Consider the following 25,733-nt stretch of genomic DNA (forward strand, 5'->3'; position numbering starts at 1 on the left):
CGGGGCGGGCGCGGGGGCGGCGCGCGGCGCCCGCGGCTCCTCCGCAGCGCGGCCGGCAGGTGGGCGCGCGCTCGCCGGGCGGGGGTCCGGCCGGGCCGCGCGCCTCCCCCGGAACTCGGCCGTGCCATTCCCATGATGCCCAGCCACCGGGCACGGCTTCCGGAGCGCGGCCGCCGCCGCCCCGCCGCCGCCGGTAGGTCCGGGGTGGGGGCTCCGGGGCCGCCCCGCCCCGCCCCGCGCGCCCCGCCCCCCCGCGCACCACCCCCACCCGGCGCCGGCGGCCCGGCCCCCTCCGCGCGGGGACCCGCCGCCTCTCCGGGACGCGGCGCGCCGGGCGGGGGCCGGAGGGCCGGCGCCCGGCCGGGCGGGGCGGCGGGGGCCGGGCCGGAGGGCGGGCGTGCAGGCCGCAGCGCGGCGCCGGCCGCCGGGGAAGGGGTCGCGGCGGGCGGGGCGGGCTCGGCTGGGCGCCGGCGTCGTTACCTGGCCGGGCGGGGATCGCGGCCCCGGAGACGGCTCTCGGCCCGCCCCCCGCCCCGCGCTCTGCGCGCCCGCGTTCCTCGAAGCCGGCCGGGCGCGGGGCCCAGGTGAGGCGCAGGTGAGGGCCCGCGGCGGGACGGCTTCCGGCCTGGCCCCGGCGCTCGCGGCTCACCGCCCCGGGCGCGGCGGAGGGCCGAGGGCCCGGCGCGCCCGAGAGGGGCGGTTCGCGCCCTGCGCCCCGCGCAGCTTCCGGGAGGGTCACCGGGCTCCCCGGCCGGCCCCTCGCCCCCAAGCCCACGAAGCCCAACGTACGCCCCGGGGGCGCAGCCCTGCGTGGAGGCCTGACCCCTTCCCTGCCGGAGGGCCCGGTCGCTGCTCCAGGCGCCAGGATCCCTCCCCGCTGGGGCCGCGCTGGGGGTTAGCACCCCCAGGCCGGGGGCAGGGGAGCAGCCCGTGCTCCGGGTGAAAGATCAGGGCGGGGGCAGCCGGGAGGGTCTCGCCTTGCCTCGGGGCCCCCAGGCACAGGCAGCGAACCTGCAGCTTTGCTAGGGAGACGTCCTTGCCCTGTTGTAAAGTCTCACCTTCCCGCAGGCCAGGGTCGAATTCTAGCCGACGCCCACTCCGGGCTGGCCCTGCTGAGAGGGCCCTCTTTCTGGGCCTGGAGCCCTGACCCTCCCCTCCCCTCCCTAACCCTGGGGGAAAGCTGGGACTGGGAGGTAAGAAACAGGAGCTGTGAAGCTTTGGGGTGCACCCAGGAGATGTATGGGGGGCATCTCGTGCAGGGAGCCAGTCTATCAGGTTGATAAGCAGTAGCAGGGATCTGCCCTCCTGGAGGTTAGTGTCTAGGCTGAGAAGAGGTCCAGGCACCTTCCTCCACTTTTCAAATTCTGGCACCACGGGGCTTTGGGGTGCAGACCTGGATGTCCCCACAGCCTCCTTCCAGACCCAGCTCTGGGGCCCTGGGGTGCAGGGTGGCAATTTGGCAAAGTGGAAGCCCCTGCCTTCAGCTCACAGCCTCTCCAAGCACAGTTTAGGGGAGTTTTCCAGAATGATTCATCTCACAAAACCGATTGTTTCAAAGCCACAAGCTGTCGCCGGAGACGCCCTCTGAATTTTTAACCTCATTCTGGCACTAGGTAGTTTGACACCTCAGAAAACCATTCACTGAGAGTCCGAGCTCTCTACGCACGTTTAAGAGCGGTGACCATGGTCAGCTTGGTTAGAGGGGATGAGCGGTTCCCCTTTGGCCCACGCTGCTTCCTGAGTAGTAATCCTGCAGCCCCGTGCATTTGAGTTCACCCCTGGGCCCGTCTTTTAAGATAGCATTGCTGTTTAAGGAGTTCATATTTTTGATTCAGACTCTTCACAGCCCAAGGGCTACGCGAATGTCTCGTGGTCTCTCACTTTGCTGAGGCAGGCTTGAATTATTACCGCAGTGTGCAGGGTGGGCACAGGCCAGTGACAGAGCCCTCCCCCCTGCACTGCTGGTCCCCAGGGGTCTTCGGTCATGGCGGGGGGTTCTTCCGGGAGGGGGCTGTCGTGGGGTGCTAGAACCCGAGGACTGGTAGACGGCTGCACGCACTCCCCCAGCCGCGTCACCACCTGACAGTGGCAGACCTATGGCCCAGAAGAGCTGCACTTCAGTTGTGATTAACTGTATTAGCCTCAATGTAGGTTCTTCCAGAATTTAACTCTGAGCCCTTGAATTACTGCTGTTTCTTTCCACCCGAAATATCTCCCAGCCGTGGCTTCAGCCCCTGAGTTAGGACTCTGAGCCTTCAGTGCTGCCGGCAAACGTCCACTTAGTAAGCGGGCGTGGGACGCCACAGCATGTCCGTGGAGGGACAGAGAGCCGGCCCCCGCGCTGTTCTGCAGACGTCCCATGGAGCCTTGTCTTGAAGAGCGGTCCAGGTGGCTGCTGCCCATTCTTTTACGTGGCAGTTTAGCGAAACTAAACTTTTTTTTGAGTGCAAATCAGCAATAGCAAAGGGACTTCCTTCTGAATCGGTCGCGCCCTCTGGTTAATTGCTGGTCGCAACTGTTTGGGCACATCTGTGCCTAGGTGGCCGGGCCAGGCTTTCTTGGAAAGGACTGGGGTGTGTAAACACAGGATTCTGTGTCTGTCGGAAGGAAGCTTCTGGTGGAGAAAGATCTGCATCGGAAGCGAAGCAAACACACAGACCACTTCCAGCCACGCACCGAGGTCCGGGGTGGTGACGGCCTTGCCCGGCTCTGTTTGGGGTGGGAACTCACCTTCCTGTTTCCATAGGTGCTCCCCAGCGCCCCTCTTGCATCTCAGCTGCTCTGCATTCCAGTTTGGGACCCAGAGAAGTCAGAGAAACGTTCAGAATTAACCGTTACATGACATATCTCGCGGCGTTCTAACCTGCTGCGCAGGGCCTGCGCCCCGCTCCTCTCCGTGGCAGTGGTCCCAGACCTTTAGCGTAAAGGCTGCTGGGAGCAGATCTTCAGAGTGTTCCTGAGACCGGCCCAGCAGCTCTGCTGACCCGGCCACATTTGGTCTGAGACGTGGAAACTGGGAAAGCCACACTGGATGAGAAGGGGCCCGTGACTGCGTTCAGAGGAACTTTTGTGCTAATTAGTGAAAAATAACGATGTGGTCCCGTGAGACCACCTGGGAAATACACAGTTGACGTTTTCAAACAAAAGGGCTTTGGTGTAGATGGTTCTGTAGAGGTGTTTGGAGGAAGCACATCAACTCGCTCACATCACGTAACTTCTCATTTCAGGAGCTGCAGTTCCCGACAAGGCGGGCCGACCCAGGACGTCTTGCTGAGCCTGGATTCACACCGGGCATTCTCTTCCGCCTGCAGAGAAGCATGTAAGACTTTATCTCATCAGCACCTCCCGACCGCTTCTGGAGGGGAACAAGCCCTCTGTTCCTTTACGGAGAAGATGGACAGACGGACGGAGAAACAAGGTTCACGTGGGCATCCGCCGGCTCCACGCAGGCAGCTCAGACGCGTCTTCTCATGAACCTTCTCGGCCATTCTCCCTTTACAGCTGAGGACGCCGAGGCCCGGGAGGCGTGAGTGGCTTGCCCGGGGGACCCTCGCCAAGCCTGCCCGTGCGCCGTGACCGGACCTCGGGCCCCATCCCTTTGTGCCATCTCCTCCAGGATGTGACGCCGGCAGAGAAGCCAAGCACCGCCTCTCTGCCTGCCCTCTCGTCTGCTAGGATGTTTCTCATGAACGCCCCTCCTGTGCTCGCTCTCCAGTCCAAATGGGAGGCCTTTGGGCCACCTGGGAGCTGTAGGTTTCCCGGATGCTTCTCAGAGCCCAAAGAGGGCGTCTCGAGAGCAGCAGTGAGCGCCAAGGTGCAGATGGTCATCAGCACACTTCAGGGCGACGGGGCCGCTCTGGGCATGAGCGGCGAGCATGCCCGGCCGAGAAGCCAGAGGGCGGAGAGAGGCTGCGGCGCCCGGCTGGCCGCCAGCCCTGCCTTTGCTGCCTGTGGTCTTGCTGCTGGTTTTGACCCCAAGGGGGAGGAGGAGGCCGCAGACCTCGGCTCCTTGGTGCTGGATTCGGACAGTGATGACTCCGTGGACCGGGACATCGAGGAAGCCATCCAGGAATACCTGAAGGCCAAAAGTGGTGCCGCCCCGCCGCCCAGGGCTGCAGACTCGGCCAGTCGATGCAAACCAGAGCCACCTCCGAGCAGCGCCCCAACCGCCCTGGGTCCCCCAAACCTGGCAGCTGGCTCCAGCCAGGGAGAGGGCAAGGACCAGGGCTCTGCCTCCCCAGCCAGCGTGAGCAGCGACGACTCCTTCGAACAGAGCATCCAGGCAGAGATCGAACGGTTCCTGAGCCAGAAGAGGCAGCACGACACCCCGAAAGGTGGCACCCCTGCCGACAGAACAGCAGAGCCCAGCGATGGCCCGGCCATGTCAGCGCGCAGACCCAGCAGCACCCCTGCCGACAGAACAGCAGACCCCAGCGACGGCCCGGCCACGTCGGCACGCAGACCCAGCAGAGAGTCGGTGGTCAAGGCGCAGCAGCAGGACCTGGCCGGCACCTGTAAGGAGTTTATCTTCCGGAAACCTCCCCGGGCCGCAAAGTCCGGTGCGCTGCCCAGAGGCCCCAGGTCCAAGGTCACCACCGAGCCTGCATCCACCGCGGGCCGCCCTGCAGAGGCAGCGCCGAGCAAAGGTGGGGTCCGGAGGGGTGCTGGCTCAGGGAGGAGGGGGAGGAGAGCCAGGGGCACGGCCCCAGTGTGCGAGACGGCTGACTCCAGCAGCGATGATGGCATCGAGGAGGCCATCCGGCTGTACCAGCGGGAGAAGAGGAAGGAGGCCAGCGCCGACCTGCCACAGAGGGCACCACCCGCGGAGGAGAAGGGGCCCGGGCCCCCCGCACACGGCGCCTGGCCGGAAGCCCTCAGGAAAGCCCTGGGCAAGAAGAAGCCAGTGGCCGCCAAGCCCTCGGACCTCACCCCTGGTGGTCTGGACCCCGACCATCCCTCCAAGCCCCCCAGGGAAGTCACAGCTCCTGCACCTCCAGTACCCACAGCCGCCAAAGGCGACCTTGTGGACCGGGCCCCGTGCCGGGCAGACACATCCACTGAGCTGATGTGCGCTGAAGCCATCCTGGACATTTCCAAAACGATCCTGCCGGCCCCCCCAGAGGGCAGTGACAGACCCCTGCCCACCAGCCCGCTCCCTTATCCCCCAAACGTGCCTTCCCGCTCTGACGGCGACAGCAGCTCCGTGGACAGTGACGACAGCATCGAGCAGGAAATCCGGACGTTCCTGGCCCTGAAGGCACAGTCAGGAAGTTTGCTGGCCGGAACGGAGACCTGCCCGCCGCCACCAGCACAGAGCCCATTGCCATCGCCCGGCTTCAGGGCCCTGGCCTCTAAAACTCCGGACCTGTTGCTGAGCTGCAAGAGGAAGCGTGGAGGTGGAGGCGTCGGCAGCGCTGCACGGCCGTGCCCGCCCAAGAGGACCCGAGAGACGGCCATGGCGCAGGAGGGGGCCCAGGACACGGACCGCGGCCAGGGGAGAGCGCAGTCCAGCCAGGGCAAAGCCAGCGAGGCTCTCGGAAGGGAAGGCGAGACCAAGGGCCAGCCTCTCCCCTGCAGGACGGTTGGGCTGGGTGACGAGCACGCAGCCCAGGACATAAGGGGGACCTTGTCACCCGGCCCCAGGAAGGCAGCCGAGGTGAGGCAGGTGGACGGGAAGGGGAGCTCCGAGGACAAGAGCAGCTCGCTGGACAGTGATGAGGACCTGGACACAGCCATCAAGGACCTGCTGAGGTCCAAGCGGAGGCTCAGGAAGAGGTTTAAGGACCCCCGAGCTGGGTGCAAGAAAAAGGTCAGATTCAGCACCACAGAGACGCAGTTCTTGGATAAACTAGGCGGCTTCCAGAGAGACTGGAAAGACAGAAGCCCACACTTGTTGAAAAGTTGCCTCTCCAAGTCCAAAAAAGACAACAGGGGTTCCCCAGGGAGACCTCCACGTGTCCTCTGCAGGGAAACGGAGAGAGCAAAGTCAGACAGCACTGCCACCGAGGACGCGCCCCTGGCTCTCCGGTCCAGGGGCAGAGCTACAGGAGGGAGCCTGTTCTCCAGTGAAACGGAGGCCCGTGAACTTCCAGGTCCAGCCCCAAGCCCCAGTTCCCTCTCTGATGACAGCAGTTCTGTGGACAGTGATGACAGCATCGAACTGGAGATTAGGAAGTTTTTGGCAGAAAAGGCCAAGGAGTCCGTGAGTGGATCAGAAATTCAAGGAGGGGGCCCCACAGCTCTTGGGACAGGCAGCATGGCCAGGCCAGAACCGCCATGCCGGAAGGTGCCACCTTCCGGCCCAGCCCTTCATCCCGGCGTGTGCACGCGGAGCCAGAGAGCCAGGGCGGCCTCGCAGCAGGCCGAGGGCCCAAGGGGCCTGGGGAGAGCCTTCACTCCGGGCGGCAGGAGCAGCCCCCGCGCTGAGCAGGCCTGCCTCCCTGCAGCCCTGGCCAGATGTGGGACTGTGTCTGCCAAAGGCTCACCAGCCGGTAGGAGAAATGTTTACGCTCACAAAGACCAGAGCACGAGAGGGGCCGAGTCTGCCGTGGGGGAGAGCGCTTTCGGTCAGCTGCCGGGCTGTGTGGACACCGGTGCCCGGGCGGAGAGCCGGGGCTCACTGGCGCTGACCCCAGGCGCCCAGCAGGACGGGGGGCCCCAGGCCGGCCTCGCCCCACCCTGGAGTGACTTTGCGCCCCGGAGCCGGCTGCAGAGCGCATGGGCGCTGAGCTCGGGGGGCAGGGATGCAGCATGCAGAGGGGGCCTTGGGGGCCAGAGAGAGAAGGGGTTGGAGGGCCAGGCCCGGGGCTCACCCAGCCTCGGGATGGACCCCAGGCGAGGCCTGCCCTTTGCCAGCTTCTCCCCGCTGCTCTCCAGGCAGCTGTTCCACTTTGGGAAGGGCATCTCCTGGGGGGGCAAGCAAGCCAGCCTCTTCAGTACCCCCCTGAGTCTGCCTCTGCAGGGCCCGTCCTTCTCAGCCTTCCGAGGGACGCAGGCCGGCCACAGCCCTGTGTTTGGCGGCTCGCACTTGCTCATGAAGAAGGAAGGGGGCCACTGGCCGCACAGGAAGTCCCAGGTGGGGCTCAGCCTGCAGGGCAGGAGGAACTCAGGGCCAGAGGAGAGCCTCTTAGACCTGGGGTGCAGGCAGAGGGTGAGGGACCGAGACGATGAAGACCAGGAGGCGCTGGGCAGTGACGCCAGCGAGCTGAGCGACACCTCGGTAGAGGAGGGCGGCGGCCCCGGGGCCAAGGGCACCGTCCTCAAGCTGTGAGCGCACCCCCGGCCGAGGTGCACGGGGAGCAAGTGTGCGCATCCCCGCGCGCGTCTGACACTGAGGTCACGGTCGGGGTGGGGGGTGCCCGGAGGACCCCGTCAGCCTGTATATCTGTACACTAACACGAAACGATGTTTTTATTTAACAGATGTGTCCTGGTAAATATGATTTTTGTAGCTTTTTTGTAAATTATTTAAAGTGCTGTAAAAAATATTTTTAGCAAACGCTGTCGTCCAATTTTGTAGGGCGTTCCTCGCCCCAGTTCTCTGTCGTCTCCGCACAAGTCTTAGATCCGCAAACGCCTGGGGTTCCACCCGGCCCAGCCCCGGCCCTTTGGGGCGACTGCTGGTGGAAATACATCTCACGTAAAAGAGCCCCCGGTCCCGGGAGCCCCGAGCGCGACTTCTGAACACTGCCGTCACCACCTCCGAGCGGAGAAGCGTCTCAAAGCACAAAGGCCGGCAAGCAAACTGGCCGTCCCGGCTGCGTGTGGAAGTCCCGCCGGAGCTCCCCAGGCAGGTCCCCAGCTCACACCTGCAGCCCATGTGGTTTAACGTCCAGTCCCGTCCGATGATGACATGATTCTAACAGCTCAATAAACCTCTTTTTATATAAGAACTGCGGTTCTTCGTTTTTAATCACAAGGTGACAGCTGGCCTGCATTAAGTGTCCTTGTCTTGATCGGTGCAAGCAAAGTGGTCCAGACTCCTGAGAACCCAGGGCAGAGCCCAGCACCCTCCAGGGCCGGGACTAGTCAGGGCTGCGCTCCGACAGCCTTCCCTGGCCTGCCCGCGTCGCGGCTGCGGGCCGGGCCCGTGTTCTCGCCGCACAGCACGGGGCAGAGCGAGGCGTCCCGTGCCTTCTGCTCGGAGGCCGCTGCAGGGCCCGAGGCCACTGCGGAGGCGGGAGGGACAGCTGCGTGCACAGGGCTGGGTGCCCAGTCACGACACCTGCATGGCGACTGTCGGCAGACTTTCCGCAGCTGCCCCGGGTGTCGCACCTCACCTCTGCAGTTCAGCTGCGATGGGCCTGGAGCAGGGCTTACTTTGCAGCTGACCTTCGTTGTTCTTAGAATGAGCAAGTGAATTTTCCACACATTGTCCACCCCGGGGTTTTAGCAGGAATTCACTTCTGTGCCCAAATGGGGACGTGCACCAGCACCCACGGTCAGCGTCAGCTGAGTCAGACGCCGTGACGAGCAGGCCCTGTGGCCTCCGGACTGTCCTGTGTCTGCACGACATGCATTTAATATCTCCTTGGTCGAAAATGCATTCACTTAAATGCTTCCGAGAGCAATTTATTAATCCATGCTTTAAATTTGATTCAGTTTTTAGGGACTGCTTTTAACACTCAGAAACAAAAATCAGCTTGCTTTGCACGTAAGAACTGGTTTGGGGGTCTGCTTTTGTTCTTGATGCCAATCAACCAGGCACTGCTCACGGGTCAGTTTAGGTAGTCTGTCCTCTGCAGACGTTGATGTGAGACCCCAGCGTCTGGGCCCTGTCAGTGTCCGCCCTGTGCCCTCAGGGCCTTTAGCCTGAGCACCTCTGCCGCCGCCCATCCCAGGCTCCCCGAGCCTTCCTCTCCTCCCGCCTCCCCAGCCCCGTTCTGTGTGCTTACCGGGCACTACCGGCCGTCCCTGGGCTGCCGACAAGCCACACCGCGTGAAAGCTTTGGTTCCACACCCTGCATCCTGGGTCAACCCTGGCACACACTGAGGCCAAGGCCAGAGGCCCCCGCGCACCGTCTGGAGAGGGACCTGCAGCGGGGCAGACGGGAGCACTGTCAGGGAGCGATGCCCGGCTCCTCCGGGGACCCGGGCCTGACCACGCGTCCCAGGAGCTGCTGCACGAGGCTCGTAGGACGAGGCTCGGGGAGGATGTGCCACCAGATGGAGCCGTCATGACTAAGACCTGTGGCGGGGAGGGTGGAGCTCAGCGGCAGAGCGCCCACTTAGCAGCACGAGGGCCTTGGTTCAGTCCCCGGGACCTCCACGAACAGCAGCAGCAGGAAGACCCACGGACGAGCCTGAGCCAGAGAAGCCCGCTTGCGTCCCGAGAAGGGGCCTGCAGGGAGGAGGGAGCGGCCCCATCTGGGCTGTCTAGTCCTCCGGGGAGGGAGGGAGGACCGGGGCTTCGAAAGGGAAGAGTCACTCCTGACTGCTGCTCCGGACCTGTCTTCCGCAGGGTTTCCCCAGCCGAGACACACTCAGGCCGGGGAACCAGGCACTCAGTCCAAACACTAGCGCTTTATCTGCCCTGTACACAGCATTGCCCCCTCGATGTCGCGTCTCTCTCCTTGAAGTTAATTACGGGCCCGTTTAGAGGGGGAGCAAGCTCCTCTACCAACCACCCCAGTAACCGCAGTCGGGTGTGAACCAGGCAAGGCTGCTGCGGACGGGGAGACACACATTGTCTGCAGAAACTCTTGAGGTTTCTGGCGCTCTGTGTGTTGGACGTAGGGGACTCCCCCTGCCAATGGCAGCACATTTCGCTCTGTACTTGGAACCGTTTATTCTAATTGGAAGCAAAAGCTGAAATGTCACTGAGGAAAAACACACAAGTGAAACTGCACCTTTAGAGTAAGTAGTTACTGGGTTTCGTTCGACTCAGCAGCTAAATGACGTGACTGGTGAAGTGTTAGGAACGTCTCTTGGTCGACGTTTCGCTTCAGAGCGGAACAAAAAGGCGGATGACGCCTAGGCCGGCGGCGGCGGGCGGAGAAACCGGCTTTCGGGAACTGCCGTGCGGTTTGTCGTACCACCCGCGGAAACTGGTTTCTGTCTCCCTCTGTGTTCCGATCACCTCTTCCGTAGTTATTCTGACTGGATTTGAGCTTTGGGAAGACTCAGTACAGAGGTCAGAAAAACGCTGGCTGCCGCGTCCCTCCCACTGTTCACCCATCGCTCCATGTGCTCTAACCCCGAGCAGAAGGCACGTTCCTGGACCGTTCCATCAGACCTGTGCATCTAAACTTCACCTTCCCTCGACACAAAGGTGCCAGTTTGACAGTATGTTTAAAAAGACCAGTTTCACCAAGTGCATCACCACCGGAGTTCCTGTGTGACTCGTGCAGAGAGTGAGGGTGGGTCTGGGGGTCACCCAGCCCCTCCCAGCACCTCAGGGCGCCTCCTCTGGGCCCTAATTTTCCATCTGAAAACGGAGGCACAGGAGTCAGGCTTGCCCCCAGGCATGAGCATCAGACGAGGCGACACCGGCAAAGCCCTCGGGACCCCGCGAGACATCAGACAGGCCGGCGGGGGCACAGCCGGCCAGCAGCTCGCGGGGCCCAGGTGCCGGAAACGGGAATTAGGAGCCTGGGCTGGAGACGGTGAGTTTTCAGGAGGACGGGCATGCACGTTACACCAAAGCAATTTCTGTATTCTGCCTTTCTGTTTATTCCGTGTACAGAGTTTAACTTCACACGGACTCATTAACACCTGTTACAGAAATACTAGTTATTGGCCATGACAGTTAACTAACGCACGTCCTGATTGTGCTGCCAGATTAACTGGCGTCTGTTCTGTCCACGGATGTGTCGACTGGTCCTCCGAGCCTGCGCCCCGACACGGCCACCCGCTGAGAGCCAGCCCCGCGGTCCCTCGCACACGCGTGTGGCTGGGCGACGCCGCCTTGTTACAGGGGTGCGGACGCACCGGGGCCGAGGTTGGAGGGGAAAGCCACTTCGCATGCTGGCTTTAGCCTCACCGGGAAAACCGGCACCTTGCCACCGGCCGCAGGGGAAGGAATTCCTTCCTTTTCCTTGAGTTTAGAAACTGGGTCGATCGGGTGTTCTCTTTCTTGTTTTATTTGAGTCTAAATACAGAAGCATTCTTAGTATTTTGCTATTTCTAATGAAAGCTTGTAAACACTAATTTGCAGCTCGACCCCCAGTGTCTCCGCTGACTTTCCAGCTGAGAAGCTGGATGTTACACAATCCTGGCTTCAGGCTCAGCTTTGTGTTTTCTGCTCAATATATTGATTTTTCCTGGAAACCATTTCCACTCCAAACTGAACGTTAAGAATGTTGCCTGCATGCATGAGGTCCTGCGTTCAATCCCCAGAACCTCCATTTAAAAAAAAATAGAAGTTAATTTAAAAATAAATAAAAATGTACCAAAAAGAGATTAACAATAATTTTTTTTAAACCTAAAAAGAGTGTTGCCAAAATGTTGACTTTTGTGAAACAATAATCAAAAGTTTTTAATGAAGAAACAATCAGTCATGGCATTGAATTTCTTCCCAAATCCTTATGTGAGTAAAATCTCTTCGGGTCAAAGTCTTTGTGGACAAGGTGGCGTCGATGGTCTGTGGCAGCGACTTCTGTCTGGCTCCAGCTCTTTCCAGGTCTCCTGCGACGAGCAGGCCCTGCTCCCACACAGCAAGGGGGGGCAGTGTCTGCATCTGGAAGATGCTGGAGGACGCATTCTGTCGTGGAGAACGTCCCCGTGCAGAGGGGTCTCTCCATCACAGCAAACACTGGCTGAGAACTGACTACACAGAGAGGAATGTCCCCTTAACACAGTTATTACCCCTACTTGAGAAAGATGTATTCTTCCCTGCCTGCTGTTAACTCTTTATTGAAAATGTAAGCTGAACACCAAGTGGAGAACCACCATCACCGTCACCCCACCCCCGCCAGGCACACATCACCCCTCGCCAACCTCGTCTGTCTGTCCCGCCTCCGCCCCGGCCCTCATCTGTGGCCAGAGGACGGTCAGTCCGACTCCAAGCGTGGCCTCTGGGTCAGGGCCAGCAAGGGCCCCCCGCCTGCTCCCACCTGGAACTGCCCTCTCGGGGTCTGCTCTGCTTCCCTGCCCAGCTCTCGTCCACACCCCGGGCTGGGCATCCTCCCCTCCCTCCATGGCCTGGCAGGATGCCTGAGAACAGAAAATCTGTTCTGTAACTTGTCACGAGTATGTAAATGGATCCCGGGAGGACGGGTGGAGAGTAGAACGCATGCTTAGCATACACGAGGTCCTGAGTTCAATCCCCAGGAACGCCATAAAAAAGATTTTGTATTTAAATTTTTTTTATTTTTTTGGAGGGGATAATTAGGTTTTGGGGGGTTTTTTAATGGAGGTACTGGGGATTGGACCCAGGACTTACTGCATGCGAAGCATACACTTTACCACTGAGCTACACTCTCCCTCAATTTCTTTTAATTAAAAACAAAAAGCAAAAAAATGGCTCTCAAATAAAGACACAGGGAGGGCTATCTGGACATTCCCAGCATTCAGGCCGAGACTGGGGTCCCAGGACACCCACCTCCCTGTTCCTTGATTACAGATGACTCGGGAATCCAGAGCAAATGTGGCAAGGCCTTTAATGGGAAGGCAAGATCTGATCCATGTTAGATGTAAAACGGGGTGGGGGGCACCACAGCCCTGGTGGCATGGTTTTCTAACCTAGAGAGGAAAAATACTGTATTTGCAGGGGAAGAGTAAAGTGTGTCCCTTTACAACTGGGCAGATTATCAAAGACTAGGGCTGGCGACTGTCCAGACCATCACCACCGGCACCTGGAGGGCCCTGGACGGAGGGCCTCCTGCCGCTGCCCCTCAGTCGCAGGTGGACGGCTTGTTGGCCCGGTAGCTGGGGTGGAAGTTGAACCGGTCGAAGGAGGTGATGTAGTTGTCGGGACCTGTCACGATGCTCTTCTCCATGTACACGTTGAAAGTATTGTTCTGGAACATTCCACCAGCTGCAAGTTGTTTAGAAAATCTATGCGAATTTGGATAAAATACCTTCTGGAAGTGAAAAGGGAACACGGATTAGTGATGCATGGTAGCGCTCTGGAGCAGTCAGTCATGAGGCATTTTTGGAAGAAGAATAAGAATTTGTAAGAAAAAGTCTCTATCCCTAAGGAGCGGAGAAGCCAGGGTGGGCAGGCTGGCCCAGGTTGCCCCTGACCTTCCCAATTCACGCCTCATGCCAGGCAGTAAGTACTACCAGTACCTCCTTCCACTAGGACGTGGACAGGAGGGTCCACTGCGGCCCCCCGGGCGAGGCACTGCCGCGCCTGGGCCTGGCACCCGGGTCAGGCCCGTGCGGCTCCCGGGTCTGCGCTTGCCGGCTGTGCTGCTGGGGCCAGTCACTGGGCCGCTCTGCGCTGGAGCTTCCCTTCTGTGGAAAAGAGCCAACGTCGGTGGGCTTCAGCCTTGCCTGCGTGTTGGAATCCCTTGCGGAACTTTGAAATGACCCTGATGCCCACACCCCACCAGCCAAGGGGGCTGGGCAGGGCTGCCGTAGCGAGGCGAGGCCGCCGGCGTGTGCGGCACCCAAGGGTAGGAATCGTTCCGGCAAGACAGCATCCTCAGGTGACCTTGAGGTTTCTGACGTCAGTGGCCTGGACCACTGCCAGGCAGTACGCCCGGGACAGGTGACCTGTTCTCGGCCATCCTTGTGTCAAGGGGTCACTTGACATTTTATCTCTTTGGCAGGAAGCAAGTGCAAAGAGAAAGGGCTTCAGAGCATCGTTTAATAGGGTTTGTTTTTCAGGGCAGTTCTGGGTCCACAGAGAACCTGAGCAGGGCACACGGACTTCCCACACCACCTCCTCTCCAGGACACACGGGGAAGCCTCGCATCAGCCTGGTGCGCCCACAACAGCTGAGCCAGTCCCGACAGGTCATTGCTCACTGAAGCCCAGAGCCTACGTCTGGGTCCGCCTTCTGTGCTGTGCGTTCTGGGCTTTGACAAGCGGGTGGTGAATGACGTGTGCCCGCCATCACGGCGTCACAAAGAATAGCTTCCTTTGGTGTGTTTTCTAAAATGCAAAGAAAGCATTTTTGTTTTCTATTCCCACATGGGAAGTCCACACTGAGGGCGGCTCAGTGAGTCCAGAGGCCACGTCCAGGTCAGGAAACTGCACACCAAGCTCCAGACAAAGCAGGCTGATAAGGAGCAGGAGCAACTCCTCCCACGCTCGCCTCCTGAGAACCTGGTGCTACGCGTCACAGAGCCTCGCGAGCCAGCCAGTGCCTTTTTTATGAAAAGCAAAACATTCGGGCCTATGTTGGTGAGTCCTCTGTCATTTTCATGGAAACAGCTGATCTCTGGGGAAACTTGGAGCCGCCTGATTCCGGAGAGGGGTCCTGAAGTGCTCTAGAAAGCTCCTAGGTAAGTAACCTTCTCGTCAGAGCCCTACCTCCCATGCACAGCAATTAAATAAGTTAATATCCAGATCTTCTAAATGAGGAGTATTCTAAGAGGAAAAACACGGCCACCCCAAAATGGGTGGCCCTGCTGTCTTGAGTACCCAGGGGATGCTTATGCTGGTCCCTCTGCCCTTCTCCTGGACCCAGCGGGGGCATCAGGGGGTTCCAGGACGCCCTCTGCAGTGAGAGGTCGATCTCAAAAAGGGGTCGGGTTCCCCAAAGGCACACAGATCCCTGCGTCCTTCTGTAACTGGTGCTTTGGTCAGCCAGTGCTACCTCTTAAGGCGGCAAGCTAATAGCTAATAAAACAAGGTATTATTCCAAAAAGAAAGCAGTTCTTCGTTTACTTGCCTCAAAACTTACTGCTTTAGGTTGCAAGAGTTGGTTGGTTGTATGAGTGAATGGGGCCAGGCCTTTGGGATGTCGTAAGCAAGTCTACATGCAATTTTTTCTTTCTCTCTCTCTCTCTTTTTTTTAATTTAGGTGGCTTATTTTGGAGACAAAGCAGTACACGCCCTTTTTTCACCCTTTCAATGTTTCATTGCTAAATTCATTCACTCATTTATTTCTACCCTCCCCTGTTGCAAAAGGATTTGCGGGATCCTTTTCACTTTGCGATGTCGGAACTCTGAGCCCCTCCGCACCTCCTCCCTCCACGCTGTGCTGCCCTTTTGAGACTTTCGGAGTTTCCGCCTCCTTCTAGAGACGCCCCACCTACACACACGAGCACGCGCACCGTTCTTTGCTTCCTGCTTACCGGCATCTCATGCACCGTGGGGGCTCTGCTCCCGTAAGCTTGGTTACTGGTCCTGTACACGGAGGGGGGCTCCTTGGCCCTGGCAGATGAGAAACATACTTTATTTTCCACTCACTTACTCTAAATTCTGCCCAAGCCACAGCTTTCACATATTGGGTCCATGGAGCCTTGTTGGAAATGCCCCGGGTTAGTGATGCCGCGGTGAACCTGGGCTCCTGCGGAGCGCGAAGCTGGCCTCCCTGGCAGGCTCAGCCTCCCGGGCCCCGCCCCTGCTGAGCTCTGCCAAAGCCCCGCGGACATCCCAGGTGGCAAACGCTGGCCCTCAGCCCTGGCGGGGCCTGGGCCCAGGCCGTCGTTTCCCGGGTGGGTGGGCGGGCTGGGAGCGGAGGGGCCGCCCCCAAGGGGAGGGTCCCTCCTACTTCTGAGCCTCCAGGATGAAGTTTTACAGAGCGGCGGGGGGTTCAGACATCCCAGCTTTGGCCCGTACTAACTGCGTGCTCTCGGGCAAGGCACTATCTTTCTGCACCCCAGCTGTCTCTCCTGGGAAATGGGGATGATAACAGAGCCAAGTGCACAGGCCGGTGGAGGCACTAAGCGAGGGGCAGGGAAGGCGCCGCCGGCGGGGTCTCAGAGGCTGCGGCGCAGGAAAGCTCGCAGGCCTCGCCCCTCAGCAGCCTGGTGATGGACGCGTCGCCGAAGCCCCAGCCCCACCTCCGGCAGACGCGTCCTCTCAGCCTAGAGAGGAGAGGGGACGCCACCCGCCCCGAGGGTGCGGCTGGGCTCAGCCCGGGCCGTGGGATTTCCCCTGGGGCACGCCCTGCCCCGTGTCACCCCACCGAGGGGTGGGAAGCTTCAGGCAGCACTTCTGCGCCCCTTTGATGGTTGACGGGGGACCCCGCTTTGACTTGGGGCCAGGCTGGGGCCCGGGGTCTCTTGCACACCGGGCTATCTAGCAGCGCGCAGGGCCAGCTGGGCATCGGTCAGCTGGACTGGCGGCCTTTCTTTCCTCTTTGCATGCCGGGTGGACCCTGACCGGACTCCCTCGCGCTCACCTGTAGCCCCGAAACCACGCCGGGTGGTTGAACCTGGCCGGCAGGTCCTCGCTCACGCGGTAGTAGTCACTGGTTTTCTCCGGGGGGGCCTCGGCCTTGGCCTCCTCCGGCTCCGCGCACACCTGGGGGTTCTCCTCGGACATCTCGCCTCCGTCCACGCGAGCTTCGGGGACAAGAAAGAGCAGGCACGAAACAGCCTCTCAGCCCGCGGGACCACGAGGGTCCGCGCGGCGTCCTGTTGCCAAGCGACGGGCTGGTCCCCTGCGTGGGTGGGCGGGGCCCTTAAAGGCGCCGCGCCTCGGGGCCCGGGCCCCACGGCTGGCAGGTGGGGCAGAAGTCCGAGGTCTAGAACCTTCTGTGGCGAGCAGCCCAGGCCCTGTGCTGGCCGTGAGGGTGAGGAATTGCTTCCTGGGGTTGCAGTGCCGAATGCCTTATGGTCATCGGCCCAGACACTCGCCAATGTTTTCTCAAACGCAGTGGGAGGCGGATTTCGGGACGGAAGAACCTCGGGCCCTGGGTCAGGTTCCCCAAGGCCGTTCCGCAGGCAGTGAGCTCACGCTCGCCGTGTGGGCTTCTTGACCCCCCAGCCCTCCGACTTAAGGCCCCCCAAAATTAGACTCCAGATTTGCCTAACTTTATGGAATTCTTCTAAGACAAATATTGTTCAAAAATTAAAACGCTTTTGGACAAGCGAGAGGTGGTGCTGTACTGGCCGGAGGTGAGGGCGGTCCCCATCGCTCGGCGGGTTCCCACGGGGACGGCTGGGGGCCTCCTCCGCCTCCGGGCACCGTGCAGGGAGCGGGCGAGGACGCCGGGAAGGGGGACGGGGCGGGGGGATCCGCCCCCAGGCCCCGCGCTTGCCCGGACCCCGATCCCGACCCCGCCTCATGCGCGTCCGCGGTGCCGGGCAGATGTGGGGCTCAGGGCCTCGTGCGCCCGGAGGACGGCGCGCTGCGACCCGAGGCGGGGGCCAAGGGGCAGGGACGCGTCGCGAGCGGGGCTCCCGGAGCGAAGCCGCGGGCGCGCAGGGGCACCTCCGGGCCTGCAGGCGGCGCTGCGACAGGGGCGCGGCCCGCGGCGGAAGGAGGAGCCGCTCGTGGAGCCGCCGCGTCCGTCCGCCCGCCCGCCTCCCGCGTCCGCCCGCCTCCCCGTGTCCGCGCCATGGCGCCCGGCCCGGCGCTGCCCCGGCTGCTCGGCGCGGGTGAGCGCGCCGGGGCCCTGGGGCCGGGGGCGCGGGGCGGGGGCCCCCTTCCCGGGCCGGGGGCGGGCGGAGGGAGGCGGGGAGGCGCGCCCCACGAGCCCGCTGTCCCCGCAGGTGTCCGGCGCAGGCCGCTGCGGCTGCACCTCGTCCCGACGGCGACCCCGGGCCCGGCCGGGCCGAGCAGCAGGACGCTGGGGAGCGCCGCGGCCCCCGCCGCCCGCGAGCCCGGGAGCAGCAGCGGTAACGCCGGCTCCTCGGCGCCGGGGGGCGGGGGGTGAAACCGTCCCGCTGGGGGGCCCAGGCGCCCTGGGTTTAGACGCGGGCCCCCGGAGCCCCCGGCCCCCAGCAGCCCCACCTGCTGGGCCGCACGCGCTTCCAGGGGCCTCAGCGCGGGGGGCGGGGGGCGGGGTGCCGCCGACCCTTCCCGGAATCCTGGCCGTGTTTCCGCGGGCGGCTGGGCGGCACCGCCGGGACTTCAGGCATCAGCCAGGCCCCTACTTTCCCAGTGAGGGTTTGATCAGGTTTACCCGGGGCGACGCCACCGCCAGACTTGGCCTCTGCCTCGAGTCTCCAAAGAGGCCCCTGTGGCCCTGGGCCCCCTCAGCGCCTGGGCTTCCCGCCCTCCCCGCCCGCGGCCCCCTGGACTGGGAGCAGGGGCCCAGACCCTGCATCCTCCCTGCCTCCCCGCCCTAGATCTCAGCGAGACGATCCTCAGCGAGCCCCTCAAGCACTCTGACTTCTTCAACGTCAAGGAGTTGTTCTCAGTGAGAAGTCTCTTCGATGCGCGAGTGCACCTGGGACACAAAGCGGGCTGTCGGCACAGGTGGGTGACGTCCCTGGTGGGTGTGGTGATTCCTCCAGGGGTTTGGGACCCTGCCTTGGGGTCCAGGGCCACTCCTTCAGTTTTTGCCAGAGAACAGCCCCCTCTCCCTCCAGATGGGATCTCTGACCCCAAAGACGGGCAGGTGTTTATGATCAGATTCGGTTTGTCCCCCGCTCCATGCGTCTAACTGGGTACCTTGGAGTGGGGCCCATGGTCCTGGGTGGGGACAGGCCAGCAGCCGTTCTTGTGAACCGGTGATGGATGAGGGGGCTGCCAGGCCGCCCACATCTGGAGGGGAAGTCTGGAAGATTATGCAGACGAGTAGAAACTGGCTCAGTTTCTTCACAAAGTTGTAAGATGGCTGAGTTGAGAATGGACTGAAGGGACAGGTGGGAGGCCACGGGAGGAGGTGGTTGTGGAAGTTCAGGGGGAGGTGACGGGCCCAGTTCCTGAGGGCAGAGTCCGGGTTTGGGTTGGTCTCGGGGGACAGAGCAGGTGTTGGTGTCCTTCCCTGAGATGGTCAAAGCCACATCAAGGCCTGGGGGGACATCAGAAACTTGATCCTGTGCCAGGCGACCTTTCGGCCACCCCAGTATTGATGTCACACAGGCCCTAGGAGGGAGTAGCCTGGGCCTGGGGGGCACCATGTCAGGACCTCTTGAGAACATCTGGAGAGGAGAGGAGGTCCCAGGCAGGACCTCTGGGCTGCCAGCATCTTAGGTTCCAGGAAGAAGGGGCCAAGAAGAGGGAGGGCAGCTACCCAGAAGTCACCTGAGGTGAGGGCAGGTGGAGGTCGTGGGGCCTCGGGCAGTCTGTTGAGAAGAAGGGACTGAATCCAGATGCGAGTGAGCAGGGGATGAGGACCAAGGGACGGTCTCCTGCCCCCATCTCTCTGTCCTAGTCAGCCAGTCTGTGCCCTTGGGGTTCTCCTCCCGGGCCTGGCTGGCTTCTGTTCTGGCCCCTCACACTCGCAGCCCAGGGCACCCCCTGCTCTGCTGGTCCCCCGGGCAGGGTTGGGGGAGGGGAGGCAGCCTTGGTTGTGAAGCCTCAGAGATGGAACTGCAGCCAGCCCAGCAGTACCGGGCAGAACGGTCTGTGCATCGCGTTCGCGTGTCCAGACAGCCGTGTGGGATGAGCTGTTAGAATCCCCACGCAGCACGGTGGAGGTTCCGAGGCCCAAGCCACTTGTCTGAGCCGTGGGAGTGGCCTGTGGCCTAGCCTGCCCTGCCCCCGCCCCCACCCCTGGCTGCCTCTGGCCGTCACTCCTGGGACAAGGCGCTTGCTGCTCTTGTTGCACTGAGGGGCTGCGGGCTGCACCAGCCCAGTATGGTGTGTCCCCCATGGAGGGGCCGAGGGGGTATGCATGGAGGTGGCCACGTGGGCCCGTTCACACTGGCCTTGGTGCGTGTCTGGCAGGTTCATGGAGCCGTACATCTTCGGGAGCCGCTTGGACCAGGACATCATCGACCTGGACCAGACGGCCGCACACCTGCAGCTGGCCTTGAATTTCACGGCCCACGTGGCCTATCGCAAGGGCATCATCCTGTTTGTGAGCCGCAGCCGGCAGTTCTCACACCTGATCGAGAGCACGGCCCGGGACTGCGGCGAGTACGCGCACACCCGCTACTTCAAGGGCGGCCTGCTGACCAACGCGCCCATCCTCCTGGGCCCCATGGTGCGCCTGCCCGACCTCATCATCTTCTTGCACACGCTCAACAACGTCTTCGAGCCCCACGTGGCCGTGAGGGACGCGGCCAAGATGAACATCCCCACCGTGGGCATCGTGGACACCAACTGCAACCCGACCCTCATCACCTACCCCGTCCCTGGCAATGACGACTCGGCCCCTGCCGTCCACCTCTTCTGCAGGCTCTTCCAGACCACCATCAACCGGGCCAAGGAGAAGCGGAGGCAGGTCGAGGCCCTGTACCGACTGCAGGGCCCGGAGGGGGCCGCAAGCCTGGCTCCAGCCGACCCTGCTCCCCCAGGAGCGCAGGCCGGGCTGGACTTGGGTCATTCCCCTTGACGGGCCGCCCTCCTCCCGGGTGAAGCAGCAGCCAAGCCCGTTCCTAAGCTGGGAACAGCCCCCCATGCCACCCCCTCCCCCTCCTCCCTCCCCCCTCCTCCCTCCCTTCCCCCGTCATCCCAGGCACTGGGTCCCGGCTGCTAGTGACTTCTCAGCAGCTGCCCACCCAGGGCTCCACGTCAGACCCACGACCCCGGCAGGCTCCCAGGGCAAGCAGCCTGTCCACAAAGGACCCATTGGGAGCCACTTTGCCCCTAGGTCCTGCAGTCCTTGCTTTTCCCTCGAGATGAGCCCCCCGTGTGTTGGCAGGGTTCTCACACCAGGTCTGACTTTTACTCTCAGAACACCCCGAGGTCGGGCTGCTTCCTGCCGCCTGGTTTCAGGAGCTGTTTTGTAACATGAGGCTGCAGGGCGAGCCACTCCAAGATCCCGTCTGGGTTGGAACTGGCCGGGTAGAGCAGGCAGCACGATTCCAACAAATAAAACTGGGCTTCCGGCAGGACGGTGCCCGGACCATCAGGTCTGCAGTGTGGTCTGTGCTCTTGTCTCTGCTCGCCCCCAGGAGCACACAAGACTCAGCTGTGCCCTCTGGTGCTCGGGCTTCGGGGAGGCAGACGTGCAGACGTGTTGGGTGGGAGGGCAGAGGCCCTGGCTGTACCTCGGCACCGTCCTCCGTGCTGGGGCTCGGAGGCCTTGGGACCTGCCCGCGTCCTGAATGGTCAGGAGGGACGTACGGACACTCATTCCCGGGTTTCCTGGGTGCTCCCTCGTCGGTGAGGCCTTCTGGGGTGAGGTGCGGACCGCTCTTTCCGGGAGCCTGCCCTGTGGCACTCAGCATGTTCGCTCCCGGGGTGCCTGACCGCCCCCGGGAACCTGTCTGCTGGCGAGGGTCTGTGAGGGCGGGGCAGACTGGCGCACGAGGGCAGGAAGCTGAGTCCTGGGGTCCAGTCAGCATCTCTTTTCAGGGAGAGGGTGCGTGGTGGAGGTTCCTGGTGTTCTCTGGAGACACTCTGGGTTCCTGGTTCAGAAGGTGCAGGAAACTGAGCGTCTCTTTGAAAGCACCGACTGACCAGTCTTGCTTTGATTTGCAAACGTGAAGTATGAAGATGCAGATCTGTAGGCGGGTAAACCGAGGGCCCCCCGCCCAGGGCTTCCCCCCACTGGAGACCGCGTGTGTGGGTGTGGGTGAGCTTCCCCGAGCAGGTGGCCTGTGGGGAGAGCCAGCAGGGCTGCCCCTTGGCGTTCTAGGGAGACCCCCGTGGGAGCCGAGGCCCTGGAGATGAGCACAGTGTGGAAATGCTTCCTGGCCATCCATGCACGGGAGTTCCCGGAGCACAAACTGGGCCTCCCCAAGGCTGCAGGGGGTCCACACCACCCCTCAGAAGCGGGCATTTAGGGCACCACAGGCAGCCTGGGGGCGGTGAGTGACACGCAGGGAGACACGAGTACACAGGAGCCGTGGGACTGGCTGGAGGGGAGCAGCCTGGGGGGACAGACTCCCTGGAGCACCCCTGCCTCACCCCATTCCCTAGGGGACCCTAGGATACTTGGAACCCACTCTGGATCCAGGCGGTGAAGACCAGCCGGGGCGACAGCAGTGTCTGAGTCACTGGCTGTGCTTCCAGCCCGGGTGCTGGGGGCAGGGTGGGCAGGAGCGGCGCACCCTGTGGGTGTCCCAGTGGACAAGCAGAAGCAGATGAGCCCGATGGGTCCAGCTGCACGAGGACCAGAGCCAAGATCGGGGCCTCTCTGGGAAGAGCAGCAAGGGGACCAGAGGGGCTCAGGTTGACAGAGCGAGCGTGGCCTCACCCCTGCGGGAGGGCACCTCCAAGTTTGCCTCCCTGGCAGTGAACCCCAAGAGATGCCAGAAGCTCTGAAGGGGGTGAATGCGCCTAGCCTTGGGGTCACGAGAGGAAGGGCCGCCCCCAAGCCCTCGACTTGCCCTTTACACCTGAGCTCAGGGCCCTGGTAGGGCTGTTCCCTGACCACTGGTGCCTCAGGCGCCTGGAAGAGCCGGGCTCCTGAGGGATCAGGGGCCGGACTGGGCAGGTGCACCACGCCCCCAGCCTGGGCCAGGACAAGCCAGGGCGACTGGGTACGGAGGGCCTCCAGAACCAGGCCTCGGGATGGCTGTGACCAGACGCCACCCAGACACCTCCCCAGGGCCCCGCCCAGGGCTTCGCCTCTTGAGTGACCAGTCCCCAGCCAAGAAGCTGGGCCCCTCCCTTCACCCACCAGTGCCGTCCACCCAGGGCCTAGGCTGGGTGCGAAGGCAGTTTGCACATATTTGTAAGGCTGTCCGAGACAAGTTTTTATGTGCTGTTGCGTTTCAGGATGTGAACGTGGATATTTGGGGATTGTTTTTGAACTGCCTCTCCTTTGAAAATTGGCCCCCATGTGAGAATGAGTCAGCCCTGAACCCGTGAGAGACCCGGAGGCGGGGGTGGGGGGGTCACAGCAGACCCCGGGGGGAGCTGGCGGCACGCCTGGTGCCTGCCACCTGCCTTCCAGGGCAGCGCCTCTCCTGTGTCACCATCTTCCTGTGCACCTGTCGAGCCTTCGCCGCCGCCCAGCAGGTCCTGCACCTCCTCTTCAAAAGGTGAGCCCCCGCCCGCCTCCTGGCCGTGGGACTTGGGAGCGCCACTTCAGCTCGCCGAGGCTCTGTTTGCGCCTGTGAAGGCCGGGCTGCCCAGAGGCCCGGCCGCACAGGGCTGGCAGGACATCGGGTGAGCGTGCACAGCGCGACCCTGTGCCCAGCCCTGCAGGAAGGGCTGCCGGGGCACGTGCGGTTCTTCCTGAGGGTTTCCTCTCCCCCGCGAAGAAGCCCCCGCCCTCGGGCAGAGCTGTCTTCCCGTTTGTGAAGGAGGTTCAGGGTTCCGTCGCGGGGCGGGGGGCCCTCCCGGAGCAGGGGTCGCTGGGCGCTGGCTGAGCCCACTCAGATAGCTGTAAGGGGCCGACTAGGGGCTACACATGGAGCCCCCACTGTGCGCAGGCACTGTTTCAGGCCTTTGGCATAAGTCAGTGACTGGGGCAGATGGAAACCCCTGCCCTCCCGGGCTTCCACCCTGGTCGGGGGGTCAGCCAGTAACACCAGGCGTCACAGCAGGTATGGTAGATGTGACGCCCTCACGGCCTCCTCTAGATACGGATGCATCCTCCCGTACTCCAACCAGGACGGCGGGCCCCAGGACCAGCTGAGAAAGTGAGTGGGCTTTGGGTCTGATGGGGGGGCCTCCTGTCTCCAAGATGGGGACATTGTGGGGCTGAGGCTGGGGAGGGGCTGGGCAGGGCTGAGATCTGGGGGCCTCTCCTGCAGGAGGAAAGGAGTCAGGGAGCTGTGGCTGGGGTCCTGAGTCCCCAGGGAGCAGAGGGGAGGCTGGGGGCTCAGAGCCGCCCCTGAGAACATCCATCCCCTCCCAGATCTGGGGCCCAGGACAGGAGATGTGAGGGGCGAGCTGCTCACACGTCGGCCTCGTGCCCCAGTGTGAGTGCTCGGCTGGGGCTCACGAGAGCTCAGTCGGGGCTCGGGGGCTGGTCGTGTTCGCAATCCCGAGAAAGTGTCACCGGGGGAATGAGGCTGACACGCGGTGCGGAACAAAGGCAGCCCTTCGGGGCTGAGCTGCAGGCTCAGGTGCGCGAGGCCCAGGAAAGCCAGGCAAGGGCCATGCTCTGCTCGTCCCCTCCTCCCTCACATACTCATGCAGCACCTGCCGTGTGCTGGCCAGGCCAGTGTGATGGAGTAGATGCGACCCTCCCTGCCCTCCTGCAGTTTCCACTCCAGTGAGGAGGGCCTGGGGTCGGACAGGAATGAGTCAGGTTCCCTGAGAAAGGGAGAGGTGGTCACCACGGATGGAAGGCTCCCTCCCACGGAGGCTGCCCGCTGCACCTGCTGGCCAGGCTGCCCCTGTCTGGGTGGGCTGGGGCGGGGCTGGCCTCTGGATGGGCAGGAATGGGCCCCAACACCCAGCCGCCTTGGAGGTGCCATGGGAGGGCAGTGCAGAAGGAACGCCCAGGCCTCTGACTCTGTCACGCCCCATCCCCCACCACTGCCTGCCCCCAGTGCCATCTCCTCCATCCTGGGTACCTGGCTGGACCAGTACTCAGAGGACTTCTGTCAGCCACCGGACTTCCCCTGCCTCAAGCAGCTGGTGGCCTACGTGCAGCTCAACATGCCTGGCTCTGACCTGGAGCGCCGCTCCCAGCTTCTCCTGGCCCAGCTGGAGCATGCTGAACTCACCGAGACAGAGCCGCAGGGTGAGGAGATCCCCCGGGGGTGGGGGGGCGGTGTGAGCACATGGGGAGGGGCCCCAGAGGCCGCTACTGGGCCAGGAGCAGAGGCGGGCCTCAGACCACCGGCGTGCTGGACCACAGGCGGGGAAGTCGCCCTGTGCCGGATTCTCGTGCCAGAGCTCCTGTAATAGGCGGCAGGACGTTTTCTGTGTTTGGAAAAGCACCATTTGGAAGGCAGGCATGTTCATCTCCTCTGTGGCTTCACCGCTGTCTCAGCATCTCATGATGGCTCCAGCACCTGTCTCAGCATCTCATGATGGCTCCAGCACCAACTCCAGGACCATCTGAAGATCTGGACCGGCCGCAGAAGCACCAGCAGAACTGAAGCCAGAACCAGAGCCAGAGGCATCTCCATCAACAGGTGCGCCAGGGTGGGAGCCGACAGCGCCGGCAGTCCCGTCAGCACCTCTGTGGCTGGAGCCCGGCGCGGCGGGGACCAGCCCCGCGGGAGGCCACCCTCAACTCGCTGCCCCAGGATGTCCCTTCCCTCTCTTGTTTCTGTTTTTGTTTTTAATTTTACTTTTCCCTTTCATGTTATTTATGATGCTTTTTATCTTATGCCTTAATATAATCAAGCTTAACTTTTTAACTTTATATTGAGCACTTCAGGAGTGCGTAGTCCACTCACGTGACCTTCAGGCCTGCCTCGGAGCCGACCGCCTCACTCCTCAGAAGGAAGCCGGGGACGGAAAGCCATCGCCCCCCGGCCCTCCCTCCCCCGCCCCCCGCACCCTCTAACCTGCTCTCTGTCTCTGTGTCTTTACCTGTTCTGGATGTTTCCATAAATGGAATCGTGCAACACACGGCTTTTTGTGTGTCAATTTTGAAAGAATAGTTCATTTTTGTTTTCTTTTTCTACCTGAAATAGCACTTCTGTTATATGAAGGGGAGATCCCGATGGAGTAAAGGTGGGATGCACAGAATGAAGCCCTTTCGGCAAACACGTGCACAGTCTCAGGGCAGAGACCCCGTTCTAAGTGTGACAGCAGCTCCCGAGGACAGAAGGGACACGCCCAGCTCCTCCCGGGGCCGATCAAAACTGCGAGAAACGCGGAGAGAGCGGGTGAGGCCGCACCCAGACCTGAGCGGCGCTCCTCATGCCCAGGGGCAGAGAGAGGGCGGACCCCCCTGCGGGCCCCGAACTCTCCAAAGTC

General features: G+C 62.2%; 3 protein-coding genes and 1 long non-coding RNA gene across 12 annotated transcripts; 3 read left to right on the forward strand and 1 right to left on the reverse strand.

The window, feature by feature from the left end:
• Positions 1-54: 54 nt before the first annotated feature.
• On the forward strand, positions 55-7,891 carry PPP1R26 (protein phosphatase 1 regulatory subunit 26). Of its 7 annotated transcripts, none has more exons than XM_072960526.1 (3): positions 388-595; positions 2,220-2,388; positions 3,228-7,891. In XM_072960526.1, exon 3 carries the CDS (start codon positions 3,677-3,679, stop codon positions 7,268-7,270), a length of 3,594 nt encoding a protein of 1,197 aa, XP_072816627.1. In that variant the 5' UTR covers positions 388-595; positions 2,220-2,388; positions 3,228-3,676; the 3' UTR covers positions 7,271-7,891. The 7 variants fall into 7 exon arrangements, with proteins under 7 accessions (XP_072816623.1, XP_072816627.1, XP_072816624.1 ...); XM_072960527.1 differs by lacking the exon at positions 388-595 and adding an exon at positions 937-1,613; XM_072960522.1 differs by lacking the exons at positions 388-595; positions 2,220-2,388 and adding an exon at positions 55-193.
• Positions 7,892-12,581: 4,690 nt separating this feature from the next.
• On the reverse strand, positions 12,582-16,942 carry PIERCE1 (piercer of microtubule wall 1). 3 transcript variants are annotated; one of them, XM_072960532.1, is made up of 3 exons: positions 16,240-16,942; positions 15,188-15,266; positions 12,582-12,975 (listed from the first exon to the last, which is right to left on the reverse strand). In XM_072960532.1, exons 1-3 carry the CDS (start codon positions 16,380-16,382, stop codon positions 12,919-12,921), a joined length of 279 nt encoding a protein of 92 aa, XP_072816633.1. In that variant the 5' UTR covers positions 16,383-16,942; the 3' UTR covers positions 12,582-12,918. The 3 variants fall into 3 exon arrangements, with proteins under 3 accessions (XP_072816633.1, XP_072816632.1, XP_006217567.1); XM_072960531.1 differs by having other exon boundaries at positions 12,582-13,018; XM_006217505.4 differs by having other exon boundaries at positions 12,582-13,021.
• On the forward strand, positions 16,942-20,810 carry MRPS2 (mitochondrial ribosomal protein S2). The gene is made up of 4 exons (XM_072960530.1): positions 16,942-17,440; positions 17,555-17,680; positions 18,134-18,263; positions 19,680-20,810. Exons 1-4 carry the CDS (start codon positions 17,401-17,403, stop codon positions 20,287-20,289), a joined length of 906 nt encoding a protein of 301 aa, XP_072816631.1. The 5' UTR covers positions 16,942-17,400; the 3' UTR covers positions 20,290-20,810.
• A 2,240-nt stretch (positions 20,811-23,050) lies between these two features.
• On the forward strand, positions 23,051-25,304 carry LOC107035320 (uncharacterized). Its single transcript, XR_012072370.1, has 4 exons — positions 23,051-23,491; positions 24,350-24,543; positions 24,661-24,940; positions 25,189-25,304. It is a non-coding gene; the product is annotated as an uncharacterized lncRNA (long non-coding RNA).
• Positions 25,305-25,733: the final 429 nt, after the last annotated feature.

This window comes from Vicugna pacos, chromosome 4 (genome assembly GCF_048564905.1).
Source record: "Vicugna pacos chromosome 4, VicPac4, whole genome shotgun sequence".
NCBI classification, from domain to species: domain Eukaryota; kingdom Metazoa; phylum Chordata; class Mammalia; order Artiodactyla; family Camelidae; genus Vicugna; species Vicugna pacos.

Coding starts and splice junctions, on each gene's coding strand:
- MRPS2 (XM_072960530.1), top strand. CDS start 17,401: ATGGCGCCCGGCCCGGCGCTGCCCCGGCTGCTCGGCGCGG. Junction 17,441..17,554: donor GCCCCGGCTGCTCGGCGCGG/GTGAGCGCGCCG, acceptor CTGTCCCCGCAG/GTGTCCGGCGCAGGCCGCTG. Junction 17,681..18,133: donor CGAGCCCGGGAGCAGCAGCG/GTAACGCCGGCT, acceptor TCCCCGCCCTAG/ATCTCAGCGAGACGATCCTC.
- PPP1R26 (XM_072960522.1), top strand. CDS start 3,677: ATGTTTCTCATGAACGCCCCTCCTGTGCTCGCTCTCCAGTCCAAATGG.
- PIERCE1 (XM_006217505.4), bottom strand. CDS start 16,382: ATGTCCGAGGAGAACCCCCAGGTGTGCGCGGAGCCGGAGGAGGCCAAG. Junction 15,267..16,239: donor GCGTGGTTTCGGGGCTACAG/GTGAGCGCGAGG, acceptor CTCATCTGCCAG/GGCCAAGGAGCCCCCCTCCG. Junction 13,022..15,187: donor CCACGGTGCATGAGATGCCG/GTAAGCAGGAAG, acceptor TTTCACTTCCAG/AAGGTATTTTATCCAAATTC.